Source organism: Xyrauchen texanus, chromosome 7 (genome assembly GCF_025860055.1).
Source record: "Xyrauchen texanus isolate HMW12.3.18 chromosome 7, RBS_HiC_50CHRs, whole genome shotgun sequence".
Classification (NCBI taxonomy): domain Eukaryota; kingdom Metazoa; phylum Chordata; class Actinopteri; order Cypriniformes; family Catostomidae; genus Xyrauchen; species Xyrauchen texanus.
The window spans coordinates 37,698,712-37,718,803 of record NC_068282.1 but is presented as its reverse complement, the minus strand read 5'-3'; the positions used below and the strand labels follow the sequence as shown (position 1 = coordinate 37,718,803).

Genomic DNA, 20,092 nt, shown 5'->3' with positions numbered 1-20,092 from the left:
AAGACACTGACGGGCCTTCTTCACTATGGTGTTAATGTGACAGGACCATGACAGATCATGTGAGATGTTTATACCAAGGTAACGGAAACAGTCCACTCTCTCCACTGTAGACCCGTTGATCATAATGGGGTGGTAGTTCCTTGCCTGCTTTGTACTGAAGTACACTATCAGCTCATTTGTCTTGCTGGCATTCAAAAGGAGGTTGTTCTCCTGGCACCAGTCCTCCAGTCCTTGATCTCCTGTAGATGGGCCCTCTCGTCGTTTTCAGAGATCAGGCCCACCAAAGCGGTGTCTTCAGCAAACTTGACAATGGTGGTGGAGTTGGAAGTGGTCGCAGAGTCATAAGTGTACAATGAGTAAAGCAGGGGACTTATTACACACCCCTGGGGGCTCCAGTGCTGAGGTTGGCAGGGGGGGTGAGACATGTCTGCCCACCCTTACTGCTTGAGGTCTGTCAGTCAGGAAGTTGGAGATCCACTGACGCAGAGGTGGGCTAAATCCTAGGTCCTCTATCTTGGTGGTGAGTTTTGAGGGAATTATAGTATTAAAAGCTAAACTGTAATCAACAAACAGCATTTTAACATAATTTCTTCCTCTTGTCCAGATGTTCTAGGACTGTGTGGAGGAGATGTGTGATAGCATTGACCGTTGAGTGATTTGGACGGTAAGTGAACTGTAGGGGATCCAGGGTATCAGGTAGTGAGGAGGTGTTGAAGTCTCTGACCAGTCTTTCAAAGCACTTTATCACAATTGAGGTCAGTGCTACAGGACAATAGTCATTAAGGCAGGAAGGTTGGGATTTCTTCGGAACAGGAACATTAATGGATTGTTCCAGGGAGAGGTTGAATATCTTTGCGAACACCAGTGCTAGCTGGACAGCGCAGGCTCCGAGGACCTGACCTGAGATTCCATCTGGTCCTGCTGCCTTCCTGATGTTAACTCTCTGGAAAGTCTCTCACATCGCACTCTGTGATGGTGAACACTTTCAAGCATTAATGCTCTCCGCATACAAGCAGCCGCTATCACTATTGGCACTGTCAGCACCGTTAGCGCAGTAAACTGCAGCCTCGAAGCGAGCATAAAAATTGTTCAGCTCGTCTGCAAGAGAGGCATCAACGTTCACGATTTTGGGGGATGGTGTTTTATAGTCCGTTATCATTCTCAGTCACTGCCACATGCTACTGGAGCCACCCTGTTGAAACTGTGACTCCTCGCACCTGTCCAGGTGCCAAAAGTCAGGCATCCATCACACAATGCCCCCCAACCTGTGTTGGAAGCATCCGTGGTCACCACTTTCCACCTGAAAACTTGGGACTTCAAGTACCAGAGGGGACAGTGGATATTCTCCACTGAGGCAAATATTACCAAATATTTTCCAAATCCTCAATACAGTTTGAGGATGAAGTCTGCTGCTCTAGGTACCGTGTGTCAACTTGCCCCAGCATGACCACACGGTAAAACACAAGAGCTGTCCATGTTGCTACAGCAGCTATTCAGCAGCTGGATATAGTGATACACATGTGCCCTTGGCACCAAGCACATCATGGCATACAATACTTCAGCCAGCACTGAAGAGGTCTCATGTGTAAGAGACCTCATGGACAGATGCTGGCACCATAAATCCCTATCTGAAACAGATTCATTGGAAGTGTTCTCCTCTGTTTGAACTGAGACAGGCACTGTAGCTGAAGCAGTAAGTCTCTGTGCTGGCAAAACAAAGCCACTGATTGCGCCAGTAACAGCCAATAGTCAAGGTAGTTCAAGATGCGTACTGTAACAAGGCACACGTGCCAGGTCTTATGTATTACAATAGTATAAGTTTCAATATGGTTCGATATGGGCCAACTGATCAGAAGATAAGGAGCAGCTACTGGAGAGAGGGAAACAACACAGCAGGTAGGTGAAAACCAAGAGCTTTGTTTGCTGGTTGGAATCTCGCATTCATTGAAGAAATTCTTAATTGCAATTTGAATGGAGCATGTAAATCTCTACTATACTATAAAATACTATAATCCGATCACGTGATCGGATCTGGACATCCCTACAGACTAGTTCAAGAGGTCTGCTTGTCACTATATTCACCAGGGGTGCAGCTCACTCAGGAGGAGTCTTCCGCCTCACACAGCGCTCACAGGTCTTTATTTTCTCTTCCACAGCTGTCGCCATCGTTGGCCAGTAGAATCGGGATCTAGCGAGTTCCAGGGTTCTCTCTATCCCTAGATGGCCCATGTCGTTGTGCAAGCTCGTTAGCACTATCTCTCGGAGATCCTCGGGTAGCGCCAACCAATATAGCACATTTCCTCGGTCCTGCCTCCTAAATAACATTCCGTTCTTGAACTCGAATCTGCTCCACTCTCTTAGCCATAAGGCTACTTCTGCAGATTCTACTTTTCCAACTGGTTTCTTACCAGACTCAAGATATTTGATAACTTCTTTAAGTCCTGGATCAGTTCTTTGGTGTTCCTTGAACTCCTCTTCAGACATTCGGTGAAGAATTGGAAGTCCATGGGCATCCTCTTGTTGGAACTCTCGGGGTATTGCACCAACGCCTAGAGACAGCGACTCAAATACGGTTGGTTGGGAGTACGACATGTCAGGATCAGTACAGCTCTGATACACTTGGTGTCTTTCGCAGAGAGCTTTCACCACTGCTGGCAGTATCGTTGGTTGGTTTGATTCTGCTAAATGGTGAAGGGTGAATTGCTTGATTCTTTCACACTCTTTTTGTGAGACAAAGTCATCCAGAGGCCTGTCATGAGGACATCTCGAGAGCGCATCTGCATCCAGGTTTCGCTTGCCTGCACGATATTGAATCTTGAAGTTAAATGTCGACAGACTGGACAGCCACCTATAGCTGGTTGCGTCGAGCTTCGCAGACGTCAGAATATAGGTGAGCGGGTTGCTGTCCGTTATCACAGTGAACTCTCCTCCATACAGATAATCACTCAATTTGGTCGTAACTGCCCACTTGAGCACAAGGACTGGGGCTGAAGTCAACTTCTCCATGATAATGTCGAAGGCCCTTTGGCATTCCTGAGTCCATCGATCTCCAAACTGCTCTTTAGGATCTCGGTACTGTGTACTTTCCTTTGGGCTTCGTCTCTGTTTTTTCTGCAGAGGGGGGTAACCGACAGTAAGGTTGTTGAGAGGTCTTGATATCTTGGAAAAGTCTTGGACAAACCTTCTGTAGTATCCTGCGAACCCGAGAAAAGACTTGAGCTCTTTAAGGTTTCTAGGCCTTGGCCAGGTCTTGAGGGCTTCAATTTTGGATGGATCCGTTTCGACACCATTCTCAGACACTATGTGGCCCAGATATCGGACTGACGTTTGGAAAAACTTGCACTTTTTAGGAGAAAGCTTCAGTCCGTAATCTCTAGAACTTGAAAGAGTCTGGTCTCATGTTCTTCAAGAGTCTTAGAAAAGACTATAAGATCATCAATGAAAACTAGTACTTCTCTCCTGTTAAGATCGCCCATGCACTGCTCCATTAGTCTTTGAAAGGTGCTCGGTGCATTTGTGATCCCTTGGGGCATTCGGTTGAACTCCCAGAACCCCAATGGACATACGAATGCTGTCATCTGTTTGTCAGCCTCTTCCATCTCAATTTGGTAAAAACCCGATTTTTAAATGAAGAACTGAAAACCACTTGGATACAGTTAGAACAGAAAAGGCTTCTTCCAGATTCGGCAGAGCAAACGCATCCTTTATGGTTTGGGAATACAACTTTCTGAAGTCGATACACAAGCGCACATCGTTATTCTTTTTCCTCACGACTACTATCGGGGAAGCGTATGGGGATTCAGATTGTCTTATGACACTGGCATCGAGGAGCTCCTTGAGGTGTCTTCTTACTGCATCCACATCTTGCGGGTGGATAGGTCTAGCACGGTGCTTGAAGGGTGTCTTGTCATTAAGATTGATACAGTGTTTCACCTTATCAGTGTGGCCATAATCTAACTCGTGCAGTGCAAAAACATCTGGCATGGAGTTCACTAGACCCGTTATCCGCTCCTTACATTCACATGACAAGGAAGAGTCACCGAAGTCAGGAACAACTTTGACTTGCGAAGGATTTACAGCTTTGCACTCAGGGATGTTCATTGGGTGTCTTCCTTCGATCACATGCTGGATGGCATGTACTTCGGCCAGTACTGCTCTTGGAGGGATTATTAAATCAGTCTGCTTTTCGTTCTTCAGCACTACTGATATCTGGACATTGCGCTTCGGAGGTAAGGAGTGCAGACTATTGGCCACTAGCAGCCCGCCAGGCAAGGAAGATGATGTTGATGGTTCCACTGCCACCCAAGTCTCTGTAAGCGGCCCAATGATGTTGACACAGCCGTTGAGAACTACGGTACTTCCGGCTGCTACAAGTTCAGGCGTACCTCCGTTCACTTTTACTTGGCCCAAAACACTCGCACTAGCTCGTTGTCATCTTGCTTCGAGGACTCTTATCATGGCTCGATACCCATGGTAATATGACTTAACTTGGGGCATGGTCGCTTGTGCATGGTCAGCATACAGGACGTCCAACATGTTGGTGCCTATGAGGATTGGGGGGGAATGTCAGATCTGGGACCACTAGGGCAGTTCACTTTCTTCCCTTCGACTTTAATTTGTGCAGTGCATTTCATTCCTACCAGTCCAGCTGGTAACTTCAAGGGGCTTCTGGTGTCGGCCTGCTTGTCAAACACTCGTTGATGCTTAGGGCATTGTTTGTTTTTCTCAGTCTCCATCAGCCCTGCGACAGAGACTGACTTTAATTTAAAGACTCTGTGGCAAGTCCTTGTTGGAGGTCCCACTCAGCCTGCCTTTCTCTCAGCTTTCTTCTCTTTTCTTCAACTCTAGATGGATTTGGGAGATTTTCGCAGTTGATGGCTAGGTGGCCGTCATCCCCACAGCAGAAACAATACCATGGCCGAGGCCGATTGGTCTTAATCTCAGTGTGCTTTGGTCTTGCATGTCTGTCTTTGCTGTCTTCCTCAGCGCCAGGTCTACTCAGGTTCCTTCTCTAACTGAGGGATCTTTCAGACTGATATCTCTGCGCTCCAGAAGCAGCAACTTGGACTTTAAGCCCTGCTATTTGTTCTTTCAGTTCCTGAAGGTCACTCATCCCTGCTTGCTCTCTTACTTCCTGATGAGTAGCTGTTTTAATGGCTGCAACTTGGCTTTGGAGAGTTGCAATCTCTTTCTTCAGAATGCCTACTTCAACCATTTCAAGGAGTTGCACTTTACTCTTCTGCTTAGAGGCTTTCGGCTTGGGATCAGCAAGAGCTGTTGAATCAGTGTCTCCCTCTGATGTGTGGCAATAAGCAGACTGTTGGTGTGCTGCTGTACGCAGTTTAAGGGGAACTGATGGGTGCTTACTCGTACCCAGATGTTTCCTCATTCTCTCCTCTTTTGATGTTTGCTTATCTTCCGCTGTACGGATGAGTATGGATAATTCAGCAAAAAGAGGTGGGTCTACTTTTCTCTTTTCGAGCTGCAGATCAGCTATCAGGGCATTGTCCCAGCAGCCACAGCAGAACTGCCTCAACAGACAACGGTCTCGTTCACTCTCTGCAACTCCGCTCCGTCTGATGGCAGCACTCAGAATTACATGCAATCTGTGAAGGTAGGCGGACGACCTCTCGCCAGGATTCTGCAGGGTGCTTATAAACCTGGCTAATAATTCGTCTCCATCCTCCACCGACCCATAGACAGACTCCAGCAGCCTAAGACACTCTGACGATGGAGCGTTTGGGTTCACATGCTTGATTATGTCTGAAGCAGGCGGTAACAAACTGTCCAGAATTTTCCGCGTCTTGTGCAACTCAAGAAGGGATGGATCATTCAGTAAGTAGTCAACACTTGCCCTCCAGGTGTCGAAGTCAGGCTCGTTGTTTGGACGAGGGCTCCTCCCAGAGAAAGCTTTCAGGCGAAACGAAGCACTGTGTGGAAACACGGGATCACTCGTCCTCACAATGTGTTCCATCACTATTCTCTGGATGCCTGAAGGGTTCATAGCAGTCATGGGAAGCTTCACTGATATTGTCTCAGCAGAGTTGGCATCTGCATCGTTTGAAAAGTGAGGCGACGCTGCACCTATGTTCACCTTGACTGGGTTTTCAGTCTCTATTCTCAGTTCAGAGGGTGACTTGAATTCTTGCATCCGCGAAGGAGTGCTAGTCGTACTTGTCAAGGGGCTTGTTTCTAGAGGGCCTCGGTCTTGCCCAGGTCCTGCTTTACGTGACACATCAACTTGAGCTTTCACTCCACTAACCTTCATCGATTCTCGTTGGAGAACATCTCGTAGGGTTTCCCCATTGGCGCTTGCTATTGCTTGTAGTTTCTCCAAGCACTCAGCGGTGGCGCTACTAGTGGTGGGGGAGTAAACCGTAACCAGAGCACGCACATGGAACACAGTGTCTGCATCAGTAGGGCTCACTAAGGTTAGAGGCAGCTGGGGCTCAAGATCACACATGGCTGAACTGTGCGTGAACTCCACTACTGCATTACAATGAAACTCAGATTGTGGATCGTCAATCAGTAGATTGCGTCGTATGGAGCCAAATCTCAAGAGGCATGTCTCTAGCGCTTGATCTAATTCAGTCAGTGTTATGCCACTTATGATTACTGCATTTTACACATTAACGCCTTCCCGTTCCACAACATCCATTTCTGTCAGATTCTCTGTACACACTTGTATCGATGATTATTCACCTCAGTCGCTGCGGTGCCCTCTCTCCTGGCTGGCTCGCCAAAGTTGTAACGAGGTACACGTGCCAGGTCTTATGTATTACAATTGTATAAGGTTCAATATGGTTCGATATGGGCCAACTGATCAGAAGATAAGGAGTGGCTACTGGAGAGAGGGAAACAACACAGCAGGTAGGTGAAAACCAAGAGCTTTGTTTACTGGTTGGAATCTTGCATTCATTGAAAAAATTCTTAATTGCAATTGAATGGAGCATGTAAATCTCAATACTATAATTTGACAACATACAATGTATGATAATTCTTATAATCAACTATCTTTTCTGAAATTTCAGGGAGTTGGACTCAACAACTCAAACAAATCAACTCAATTGACAATAATTGTCATATACTTTGTATGAAAATGAAATAATAAAATAAAACTTCTTGGAAAACTCAGGCTCAGTTTGGTTATGACCCAATAAAATTTGAAGAAAACAATAAACAATGTTCTCAAAACAACATATTGCAAACTTAATAACTCAAATCTCTCTTTCCCTTCAAAATGTAACAGTCTTTTCAACCAAAGGAATCAAATGTTCAAAATTCACTGAATTGATTCAGTTAATGTCAGTTCAGAGTCAAATGACTCAGATCAAAAGAGTTGTTGACTCTTTAGAATCGTTCAGTTCAGAATCGATGTCTCTCCGTTCAAAGCTCGAGGAAAAATATGCAAAAACAAAGTTTCAGTCCCATTTGTCCAAAAACAAAAAGGAAAATGTTTCGATGAGTTCAAGATCAAAGTTCAATCAAATGGTCTCCGTGAGTGGCTCGCTTTTTACATACGCTCATATGCGTTGCACGTATCCAGGATGGTGATCACAATTTCTCGGAAGAAACACACATACAACCAAAAAACCCAGTCTTGCAAAAACACAAGGCAGAACAATAATGAATCTTCCATTCAAACACTTTCATCAACAAATATCATGTATACACTTCAAACAGAGTATTAACTCAATATCTTGACACTTACACACAACATTGTCACTCTTCATTGACTCGTTTGCATCTTTACATGTGATTAATTTTAGCCCAACGTGCAAAATAGCACTAGCTCACACACTATGCATAAGCGGCCTATATGAATGCTAATGTCACACTACTGATTTGCCGCTGAGTCTGCAACAGTTTTATTGTAAAATGTGAAGTCAGTATACAAAAAACAACTCACCAAGGCAAGAATTTCACATCTTATTTTACAAGACGATAATTTGCAGTGCTTTTTGGCGCTCCGTGTATCTACATCGGTTTTTATTCTCGAGTCTCTGCCTCGTCTTCTTCTCACTTCGGCGTCAGCTCTTCAAAGTTATCACTTTCACTCAGAAATGTAATCTTTTGATTGCATTAAAATTTCTTTTCCTCAATATTTACTTTTAATGCGGAGTATCTGAAGATCACTCAGGGTGCATCTGCTTCGTCTGACTCGCTCGCTCTCTCTCAATGTTTTTGACAGCAGCAGCAGTGTGGCCCGTGCAGTCTCAGTGCGCTGCTACAATTGGCTCATTGGAGTGTCAATCAATGCAGCAAGATCCATGATTGGACGAAACACTTTTTCTTCTAAAGAACTCATTTTTCTCTCTTATTCTCTTTAATTTTTCCATCTTTTTACATATCTCTCAACTCATCTACTGGTAGCCTGGATCATCCGGGTTACAGTACACCGCTCAGTCTCAGAGGGGCGAGAACCACATAGATGCACTTTGGAATGTGCAGGGAGCCAGAGACTGTCCAAAGGGCAGGACTTTGAATTGATATGCTGTTCCCTCAAATGCGAATCTCAAAAAAATCCTATGATGACGTACAATTTGAATATGAAAGGACGCATCCATCAGATCTATTGACGCAAACCAATCGTGTGGCGATAAAGTCTGTTTCTGAGCAATTGTTTTGAATGAGCACTTTATAGGGGCTTTTCCACTGCACGGTACAACTCGACTCAACTCGATTCTGCTTGCTTTTTTGGGGTTTTCCACAGTGGATAGTACCTGGTACTTTTTTTTAGTACCACCTCGATCAAAGTTCCAAGCGAGCCGATCCGATACTAAATGTGATGTCAAAATCCAGCAGATCACCAATTGGACAGAAAGAATCTTCACTACCAGTGTCACTGGATTTCCGACACGCGACATCAAGCTAGTTTTAAAGTTAGCAACAGCGATAACAGTACCATTTGTTCACACGACTTTCGTATTGTAAAAAAAGAAATGGCTGTGCACAAAACCACGACGTGGTCAATAAATGAGGTGCAGACGGTCCACTCGTTAGCGAAGAGCGAAACGAAAAAGTCTCTCAGGAATAGTATATTCGACCAATTGGACACTATCTAAACAAAGCAATGGGAGGGAGATGGAGTATAGTACATTTTGTTACTTTAACTCTATACTCTGCTTGAAAGCTTCACTTTATTTAGTTGATCAGCTACTGGAAGCTTGCTTCTAAAAAAACCAGGCCAATTTAACTGTTACATTTGTGCAAAATCACCATGCAACAACTGCTTTATGCAGCACAATGAGCTAGTAGCTAACAGATAGCTGTCGTGTTATTGTTTTGTTTGGTTTGTGTCATGTTTAAGATGATGTCACGGCAGTAGAGGCGGTGCAACTATGATGATCATCCTATAATCCCACATACGTTGAGGTGGCACTAAACTGCAGTGGAAATGGAAGCTCAGAAAAGTAAAGCGAGTAGAGTTGAGGCGAGTCGAACCGTAATGTGCAGTACAAAATTTCCATAAGAGTGTGTGATTAAAAAGTCTCAGATCCAGGATTGGCCAAAGTCTGCTGTCTTTCTTTGGGACAAAAAAAAAAAACAGCTGTAAAACCCTTTTTGTGCTTGACAATTTGGCACAATCTCTATTGAATTGGCAAACAGTAGCGGGAATAGGGGAACAGTGTTTTGTGTCTCCAGTCGAGCCTTTTTGGAGCAGACCCGGAGGGAACCGCAGGCTCTGCTTTCCACTTCAAAGGATTGTGCCCATCAGGAGTGCTTCTGCTGCACATGCTGATATGCAGGTGCCGGTGAGGCAGAAGGTACTGATTGGGCTTTAAGTCAGGTGCTGGCTTGAAACAGAGCGAGGGCAAACTGGCTGTGATGTACTCCATTTGGGCATAAATTGTCTCATAGCCTGTGACTGCTGCGGAGTCACGACGTAATGCTCAGCACACATATACAGAGAGCCGCCAAAGAGGACAGCTGGAGACACTGGAGCATCCAACAGAGTGTTTTTTTCCTTATCACTCATTTCTGTGAGGGTCAGCCATATAAGTTGATTGAGAACTGCCAGGTTGCCCATGGACATGCCGATGGCCTGCGCAATGACTTTCGTGGCATGCATTGCTAAGTCTGTAGCGGTGCAGAGCTCTTTTAATGTCTCCGGATCGAAGCTGTGCTCATCCATTTGCTTGAGGAGCTTGGCTTGAAATACCTGGAGCACCGCTATTGCGTGGAGTGCTGATCCAGCTTGCCCAGCCACTGAGTAAGCGTTTGCCGCCAATGCAGACATTTGGCGACACTGTTTGGAAGGATGTATGGGGCGTGATTTCCACGGCCTGTTACTTGCTGGGCAGAGGTGTGCTCTTCCTCAGGGGGTAATTGGGCATAACTGTTTTCTATTCCATGATCCACATTAAAGAGGATGATGTCACTGCGCAAGCATGTGCCAGGACTTAGATAGTTCGTTATGAACTTCGGGGAAGAATAGGGCAGATTTGCATGATGCTGCCATTTGACGGCATCCAGACTGCAGGAACCATTCATCGAGGCGAGACTGTTCAGGTTCCTCTGGGGAGACCACTCAAGTGAAGCGCTTCGACCACCCTTGTAAGGACGCGGATCATCTACTCCTGTCAGTGGCGCATGCACATTCCTCTCCCTTGATGGGGGAGGAACGGCAGCATCATCCACTGACCACTCGCCTGGTGGAGCGAGAGACATAACTTCGTCATGATTATCCCCAGCATCAGAACTGCTGCACGAGACAAGGACGCCCGCTCTTTCAAAAGATCGGAGCTCGTCTCGCACATAGCGTATCAGAAAACATGCACTTTGGAGAGATTGAGGGGCTCGTGGGGCATATACTGCCAAGAGAACCACCTCAAAGTCATCCTAATCATTCGCGCGGCCCTGCCGTGCCTCCTCATGTGAATCCTTGGGTATTACAGAAGAGGCAGATGGGAGGGCGCGTGAGGCTGGATCATCCCTCAGAACGAGGGTGATTTACAAGCGAAGCGTCTTGAGACTCATGCCCCACAGACAGTCTGTCTCCATGAGAGCTGACTCTGCGTGGGCACGGCCCAGACAGTAAACGCAGCTCTCATGCTGATCTGATGGTGGGATGTGTCTCTCGCACAAGGAACACTTACGTAACAACATCTTTAAAAAGACGGGAACACATAAGTGACTCTTTTAGATATATAAATATAGAAATGAATATACATATATTTATATCACACAATATACATTACACAATATACAATTGTTTTGTAAGGATATACAAAACCTGCCGAAGAATTGCGGGGAATAAGGATTGTTGAGGCCCGTTCACCAGCAAAGCTTCAATCGGCAGTGTGATGTTCGCCGGAGCACAGCAGGAAACAGAAATTCCACCTGCTGACTTGTGTATATTGACGGCAAGAGATGATCGCTGTCTTGAAGGAAGAAATTCTGAGGAAATGGTGTCGGTGCACCTGTTTTTATAGCGGAACAGTATCGTGTCAAAGCATGGAAGCCTCAAACACCATAGCCAATATTAGAATATTGGCATTATTGTAGAGAGGTTTCAACTAGATCATGTAAGAAGGCACTCCCCATATGCGTAGCTACGCAATGTCAAGTGTACTGAGTCATAAAGGAACTGTATTTACTGAACATTTGATGTGTGTACTTGACATGTGATTTGATCACAAAACCTTGTTTACACCTGTAGTGCCCATAATTGGATTGCCCTGAATAGATGTTAATACAAGGTGTAAACAGTGTTTTTTAAAAGGAAATAATGCATCTCTACTAACTCATTAACTTTGAGTCTGAAATGTCATGTTGTAATGATCCATAAAGCATTATCCTTTAATTTATGTATCTTTAAAAATGTAAACCAAAAAAATAAATCACAACTTTTTTTTCAGGCAATGCCAACATTCCAGGATCAAATTCAATAAAAATGTTGTTTACAAATATTCATACTTCCATGTAATTTAGTCCCAAAGCAGCAGTTGTCAGCTCTGTCTTACCCACTCTTCCTCCTGCCAATCAACATGAAGAGACGAGCGACTGTTTCTGCCACTCCATTTAGCCAGCAGTGTGTCCTGATCATTTCTAAGCATCACCTGCTCTGTGTCAGCCGAGGGGGAGTTTATAGAGGCGATGTACTCTGGTCTAGCTGCATTCAGAGCCTGCACTGCAGATGCCAGCAGCTTACAGTCACATACCATTACCAGCTGCCGTGTCTAAAAGTGAGAAAGAGAGAAGGAACAATTAAAAGACAGTTAAAATATACCCATCTCTAGACAACACATACAAAGCAAGTCAACACAGTACAGTTTCTCAATAATTTCTTAATCAGGATTTACACAGGGTGTCTGATTTCAAAAACAGATGGAATATTTTTAAGTCAGGAAAATTACGTGACATAATTTATAACAAAACTGATCTCTGCCTTGGTTAAAATCTAAAAGTGCCACTGGGCAGTAGTTATAGAGTTGAGTTATAGAGCTGTACAGTGCTTGCAAACATTTTTTTAAATCTGATTTTTCCCATTCGTTTTTTTCATTAGGCATTTAAAAGAGTTCTGGGCCATGAATCAAACCAACCAGCTCCGAGGGGAATCACAAACTTTGTTTTGAAGGTATAAGACTGTGTACTTAAAGGTGCACTCAGTAATTTTTGTGTTTATGTCATCTTGGACATACACTGACCCCTAGTGGTGTGGATGTAGCATCATTCTATGCAATAGCTTTCAAGTCAAGTCATTTTTATTTGTATAGTGCTTTTCACAACACACATAGTTTCAAAGCAGCTTTACATTAAATCATGCATTAACAAAAAATTAAACTGTAATATCTATAACGTCTTAGAATGATCATTGAGGTTTGGTGGGGTTCATCCTAAATCCAAGGTTCAGGCAGTGGCATATGAAGTATCCGATGTCTTACAGTTGGAGTTGGCATCAGTTCATCTGCTGAAGTCAAAAGACTGAAAAAGACTGAAGTGATGTCTGGCTAGCACCGGCTGTAGTTTGTCGTCATCACTCAGTGACACGTAGCAGTGGAGTCCAACACCAAGTAGGAATGGAGCTGTATATTGCCGGCTCTGGTAACCTTGGGATATGAATCCCGAGGTTGAGACATGGAAACAAATAGAAAATTATTAGCATAGATGAAATTAAATTTTATGCAGATTTATAGATCATGATAGATGTTTCTGGTTCCGGCAGATCTAACTAAATCAGCCTAATTGAAGTTGATGGATACATTAGGTGTATGCTTGGCTAAAGAGATGAGTCTTTAGTCTAGATTTAAACTGAGTCAGTGTGTCTGCATTCCGAACAGTGTTTGGGAGAGTAGTCCATAGTTTAGGAGCCAAATATGAAAAAGACCTCCTTTTGTGGATTTTTTAATTCTTGGATTTATTAACAAGTCAGAATTTTGTGATCGTAATGAACGTGACAAAATATAGTGTCTCAGAAGGTCACTTAAGTACTGTGGAGCTAGACCATTCAAAGCTTTGTATGTAATTAACATAATTTTAAAATTAATACGAAAATTAACAGGTAACCAAAGTAACGATGATAAAATTGGGCTAATAGTCTCGCACAGTCAGCACTTTGGCAGCTGAATTTTTAACCAATTGAAGTGTATTTATTAAATTTGATGGACATCCTCCCAGTAATGCATTAAAATAATCTAGTCTTGAGATCATGAATGCATGAATTATTTATTAGGCATTAGAAAGAGAGCATGTGTTGTAAGTTAAAAATATTTCTGAGTTGGAAATAAGCTATTCTACAAACATTTTGTAGAATACAAATTAGATTTTCAAAAGGACAGATTGGTATCAAATATAACACCCAAGTTCTGTAGAAGCCGACGTAACAGTACATCAATCAAGATTGAAATGATATTTTAGCAGTTTATTTTTAGAGGTTTTTGGTCCAATAATTAGCACCTCCCTCTGTTTTGTCAGAATTGAGTAGAAGGAAATTTCTGGCCATCCAATTTTTTATTTAATTTATACACTCTTCTAATCTGGAGAATTGTGAATTTTCATTGGGTTTAGAAGAAATATAAAGTTGGGTATCGTCGGCATAAAAGTGGAAACTTATTCCATGATTCCTGATAATATCTCCCAGGGGAAGCATGTATAAGGAGAAAAAAAGAGGCCCTAAAACTGATCCCTGTGCAACTAGATACTTAATTCCTTAATAAAATGTTTTCTAAACGATTTAGTGAGAGTCTTATGTTTGTAGTTCGGGGAACAGACAGTTTCTATATGATATCAAGGTGATACAGTCTCTATGTCTTCTTCTTGACCTGGGCCCCAGTTAGTCAAATACTATCACTATTAAGCCTATAAGCCAAATTACTAGAGAGGAGAGCGGCACCTTCTCTGGAGGGATGGAGTCCATCTCTCTTTAGCAGTTCAGGTCTACCCTAAAAACTCTTCCAATTGTCTATAAATCCTATGCTATTCTCTGGACACCTCAGACATCCAGCCATTCAGTGAAACTAATCAACTATAAACCTCGTCACCACAACGAGCAGGGAGGGGGCCAGAGCATAATATAGTGTCTGACAGTTTTTGCAAGTTCACAAACCTCTTTAACCAAAGTGCGTGTGTTGCTTGCTGTACTACTCGGATCCGAAACAGTATCTACTGGCTTCTTTTTCTCACTGACTTCAACTAGCGTTCGATGCGTGGCTCTAAATCAATAATCTTCTCCGTCGGAATGGATAATTCCTTACATTTATCCCTCACTGCTGATGGAAGAAGCTATAGTAAACATGTGGCATACAATGCAAGAAGAAATAACATGAGCAGATGCCATGATTTACCGTGGTAGTTTGTTGTTGTTGTTTTTGCTATGGTTATTCTTGAGCGGCGAGGTTGAGATTGATGTGGTTCGATGTGGTTCCTAATCAGCAGATGTTTGAGATTGATCCAATAATCCATGTAAAACACAGTGGAGAAAACACATGCATGCAGTCGAGACGCGAGTTGTAGACAAGCAGAAAAAAAATAACAGAAAAAGAGAGAAATGGGTGCGTGCAGTAAAATACACAGTTAAAAGAGTAGAAAAGCAGAACAATTCGAAGCACACGGTAAAAAGGCAAAGGATAAAACGATGAATGTGAATAAGCAAGAATTAGCAATGCTATTCAGTTAAAAATGGCATTTTAGAAATACACTCTTCACAGTCAACCATGATTAATTTAATCCAAGAGTGAAAGCATCCAATAACAGGGCAGTTACTGAGATTAAATGAGTAGAATTCAGATGGTCATGTGATCCCAATTTGGCAGCCACTATGAGGGGACCCTCCCTACATAGAATAAAACACCATTTTTAAGGTTACTGGTATGACTGCAGTCTTCATCTTATGTGCGTGTTCATGATTTTATACATATATTTCAAAATTACTAGAAAATTCTTTAGGAGTAAAACATTTTTCTGAGGAATAAAAATTACTTGGTGCACCTTTATTGTCATTAATGAATGAATTAAATACAATCCCACAAAGCACGGTGAATGATGTAATCAAACTAAAAATGCTGGAAAAATATAAAACTATTGATTTAAAGTTGTTGATTATAAATATAGAAACAATAGATATTAATTTTATTGCAAAATATTCATATATATATATATATATATATATATATATATATATATATATATATATATATATATAAGCAGTTTGAGTGTAGGGAGATCAACTCGATTATGTCATTTGCAGTGCGTCATGAGAGCGGGCAGTCACAGCAGAGCTTTTTTGCAACGGTTTCTTTGCCATGACTCTGTTTGGTGGATTTTCCCCTCAGGATCATGTATAGTGTAGTTCTTCACCATGAATTCAAAAGAAACATATTCAATCGATTAACAACCTCAAGCTCACGGTATGTTTGTCTTTCAATGTTTCAAAGTTACAGTTAATAAATCAATTCTGTTGAACTCTACACCTATTGATACCCACCTTATCCGCCAGGATAGCAAGGGTTCTTTCCATGCCGTTAGAGGAACGCTCCTTTGCAAAGCGGGACAGGCGCTCAGCATAGTAGCTGACCTGAGTCTTTAGTGTGTTGATATGGGAGATGATTTCTTTGGCACGGACAATATCTTGCGGGATATAGATGATGGATTGGGAGCTGGACAGAGCACTGCTGCGGAGCCAGAAAGAGCTTGATAACTTCAACACACACCACACCAGCATACACACACACCACTACATTAGTGCACAACAACAGACAATGAGAGTGCACTTCATTCAGGCATTGATGCTGGAAAGACTTTGAGAAGAACCAAACATTTTAGGTAATCAATCTTGCTCTTTCAGAGCACAGAGGAAGAGAGGTTCTCAGGGATGAACAAACAACAGGGTCAACTGTGCTCCAGGAGAATGGTGCCATCAGTTCTCTGAATGACAGAGCAAGTGGTCATAGTGGAGTGTGTTCGTCCATCTTCGTTGAACAGACAGCACCATTTACAGAACCATGTATGGTTGGGTGAATTTCACAAATTCACATTTACGGACCATATGTTACCTTAAAATCTAAAGCGAAAATAATAAATTATATTTTGCATGAATAAAACAAAGCCTATGTTTATAATCATTGTTATTATTATTACTATTTAAATTGCATCATGGTAGAATTTATGGTACTGAATTTTACCTATGGCAATTTAAATATTTTGTCCAGACAGAATACATTTCAATGCTGTATTTTAGTTTCCTTTAAGTAAAACATAATACATAGATTTTTTTATTTTGGGGTGAAATGCGATCTGGACATTTCTTTGCAAGTTTTACCCAGGAAATGTACTAGATACGACTAGAGGAATAACAACTGAACAGAGATTCTGAATGATGTGGAAAGATCCAACAGAACATATATATTTGTATATCACACATATAGGTATATGTGTGTTTAGTGAAAGACATTTATATGACGCAGCTTTATTCCAACACATACCTACTACTCTTTTTTTAGAGAGCACAGTGAAGGGATGATGGAATCATGGAGTAATTAACATTTTGTCATGCAGAAAATGTAAAATATTTACCAAAAAACAAACAAACAAAAGTAATACCAAACAAACTCACCATTCCTCCTCATAAATGCTGATAAGAAAGCAAAAACGCAATGAAAATTTATGAAAAATAATCTTGAACTGAAATAGCTAATGCTATAACATCAGCAAACCAACAAATAACCAAAAGCAGCAAAAGAGAGAAACACCTAGCATAAATGAGGGCAATGATGAAAATAAAATAGACCTATACATTGATTCTAAAAAAAGTACAGTGTAATTAAAACTAACAGTGTATGTGATATGAAATTATTAAGCTCTGGCAGAGTCTTTGGTTACCGAAGAGGGCCATAAGACCATAAGAAGGCCAATTAACAAAATTCATATTTGGTATATCAAAACAGACACCTGTGTGGTAGGTATTTACAACAAACTTCTTTATACAACAGCACAAGCATGTATACATTTACACACACAAGAGTTTGGTCTCTATCTACAAAACCATGCAAGTTAGACTTAACTTACAGTTTCTTTGCCTCCTCAAATTTCTGGAGGAGTTTCCGCAAACCCCCATTTTTGAAGCCCTGGCAGTGAGCTGCAGGGGCCCCGATCGTCACCACATCATAGGTGTGATCTAGATATATAAACACACATCCAGGTTACAACTTGCATGAGCATATTCATGTTAATGTGTAACTTCATATGTACTAAGTAATTCTGGTTAATATGTAATTATTCACTGCAGTTTGTAAATACACAGTTATTGCAATAAATAACATGTAATATGTTACTAAACATTGTATTTTTATATTGCATACTTGTCATGTAATTGTACAATGCATTTGTATATTGTATATTTGTCATTCTAAATTATGTAATTACATGTAATGTGTATCAGGGTACTGTGATGCACGATGTTGTCCATATTTACTTTATGTATACCTATGTATACAGTATATAGGGCTGGGTGGTAATCTCATATGAAGATAACATCACAATATAGTTAATTTAGCTACTACTAAAAATTTAGAAACATTGCAAAATAGTGCAGACTAATTCACATAAAGTTGGTTATGTCTTAAGTGACTATTAACAGGCGAGACAAAAAAACTGTCAAATGATAACATATGTGGATAAGCTTTGCAGTGTAATGGCAGCCTAAAAGAACACGAGACTGCCTTAGTGTATGTATGTGTTAGTGCTTGACAACTTCTGAATGAGACACTATTAAAGGGTAGCACACCCACACCTATCATATCGCTTCAGAATACATGGTTTAAACCACAGTCATATTGATTACTTTTATGCTGCTTTATATGTTTTTGGACCTTCAAAGTTCTTGCCACCCTTCACTTGCATTGTGTTCAGCAGAAGAAAGTAATATACATCTGGGATGGCATGAGTGTGAGTAAATGATGAGTATCACTGCATACTAATATACAAGTATTTTTTTAATGAAAGTACTGTCTGTTACTTAAATCTCTTACTTTGCACATACATGTTATCATGGGCGCCTGCAGTATATCATCTTGAAATACACACAGGAACCTGACCAAGTAAAGAAGTGTACCCTTATTGTCTAGGGGGGTCCGGGGGCATGCATCCCCTTGACAATTGTTTACAACACCAAAGCGTTCAATTCTGGTGACTTCTGAGAGTCATATTTTCATACTCTTCAGTATGTGTATTGATATTCATGTACTATTTGCTACCAAGCATTTCTTGTTCACGTGTCACAGCACTAGTTGAAGTTTCTCAAAGTTAACTCTCAACCGATTGTAGATAAATATCCACTTCATCTAGCACTCAGTTTGTTCTCTTTATCCCAAAAGTGTTTTACTGCATATGAAACAGTCTCACCTAAATCTCACTGGTGGTTAATTTTCTAATTTCTTACCTCTAGTTTTTTCAGATGAATAATTTTTTATGTAAACAGCCTACATTATGACCCTTCTCTTTGGTCACTTGTTCCCCAGCAAAACATAATGCCATTATGTTCTTGGCAGATACCTTTAAAAAATCTTTTTTTAACAGGTAATTAAATTACATTTCTGTGATCATAACCTTGTGTTGTTCCCCATATTAATTTCTTCTGTGGAACTTAAAAGAAGATGTTAGACAGACTGTCAGTCTAAGTCACCTTTCACTTTCACTGCAGCTTTTTTTTTTCCACCATAAAATTAAAGTGAATACTGAGACTAACACTCTACCTAACATCTCTTTAAAGTTATAGTTTGCAAAAACGTAAACATGTGAAGATATGACAATTTCATTTCGGGTGAACTATCCCCTTAACGGTCAATGCTCACATGTTTTAAGTAGACAAAGTGCACTGAACATATTAAAAGACGAAATCCTAAAATAGGGGACCTTGATGCTAAATGAGTTATGATGTTTACTGAAAGATAATAAAATTAAAGATAGATTCTAAAATGATCTTCTGAATACTATGCCTGTATTTTCCAAGTATTAATATTATATTATATTATTTATAGTATTATTATGTATACTATTACAAGTACATATGACCTTACTTATATTATTAAACTTGACTAATTCAAAGACAAAGGTAAAGAAAATACCTGTATGGCTACTTAACCAGTGTTAAGCAGGGTGATTAATTCTGTTTTAAGCGTTTCTTTTCACTCTGAGTAGTTCTGGTAGCATTACACACAAAGCATTGTTTTGCCATTTCTTCCCTTCAAGATGTGACGAGACGAGACAAGATTGTTCAAATGTCGTGCAACTGCACTCTATAAACAGGAGCGATTGTTTTATCAGATTGCTTGCTTATTGATATAGGTGTAATCTATAATTCCAGCAAATTTGCAACTTTCTTTGCACACTGTGCACTCACACTAAACTCAACAAGCAAACAGTGAGCTGCGGAAGAGAGAGAGAGAGAGAGAGAGAGAGAGAGAGAGAGAGAGAGAGAGAGAGAGAGAGAGAGCGAGAGGGGCAGTAGGCGCTGCTTTGCCAAAGCTAAAATGCAGGTTATGAATGAAGCTGTATGAATGGAGAAAAGTAAAGTTGTTAAGTGATACTTAAAATAAAACTAGCATTCCCATGGCAATACTGGCAATGACAGCTATGACACAGATTAAAATATATA

The 20,092-nt window shown here is 41.4% G+C and overlaps 1 protein-coding gene across 8 annotated transcripts in view; it reads right to left on the bottom strand.

Moving 5' to 3' along the window:
• Positions 1–20,092, bottom strand: part of LOC127646374 (inositol polyphosphate-4-phosphatase type I A-like) — a 110,168-nt gene that overhangs the window by 27,317 nt on the left and 62,759 nt on the right. For 4 of the 8 annotated variants that reach the window (XM_052129945.1, XM_052129948.1, XM_052129950.1 and 1 more), the window contains exons 12-15: positions 17,506–17,614; positions 17,054–17,071; positions 15,926–16,112; positions 11,967–12,182 (exon numbers count right to left, since the gene is read on the bottom strand). In XM_052129945.1, the coding sequence (XP_051985905.1) occupies positions 11,967–12,182; positions 15,926–16,112; positions 17,054–17,071; positions 17,506–17,614 (530 nt within the window). The remainder of the gene's footprint in view (positions 1–11,966; positions 12,183–15,925; positions 16,113–17,053; positions 17,072–17,505; positions 17,615–20,092) is intronic. The other 4 variants (XM_052129947.1, XM_052129953.1, XM_052129949.1 and 1 more) reach the window with 3 other exon arrangements.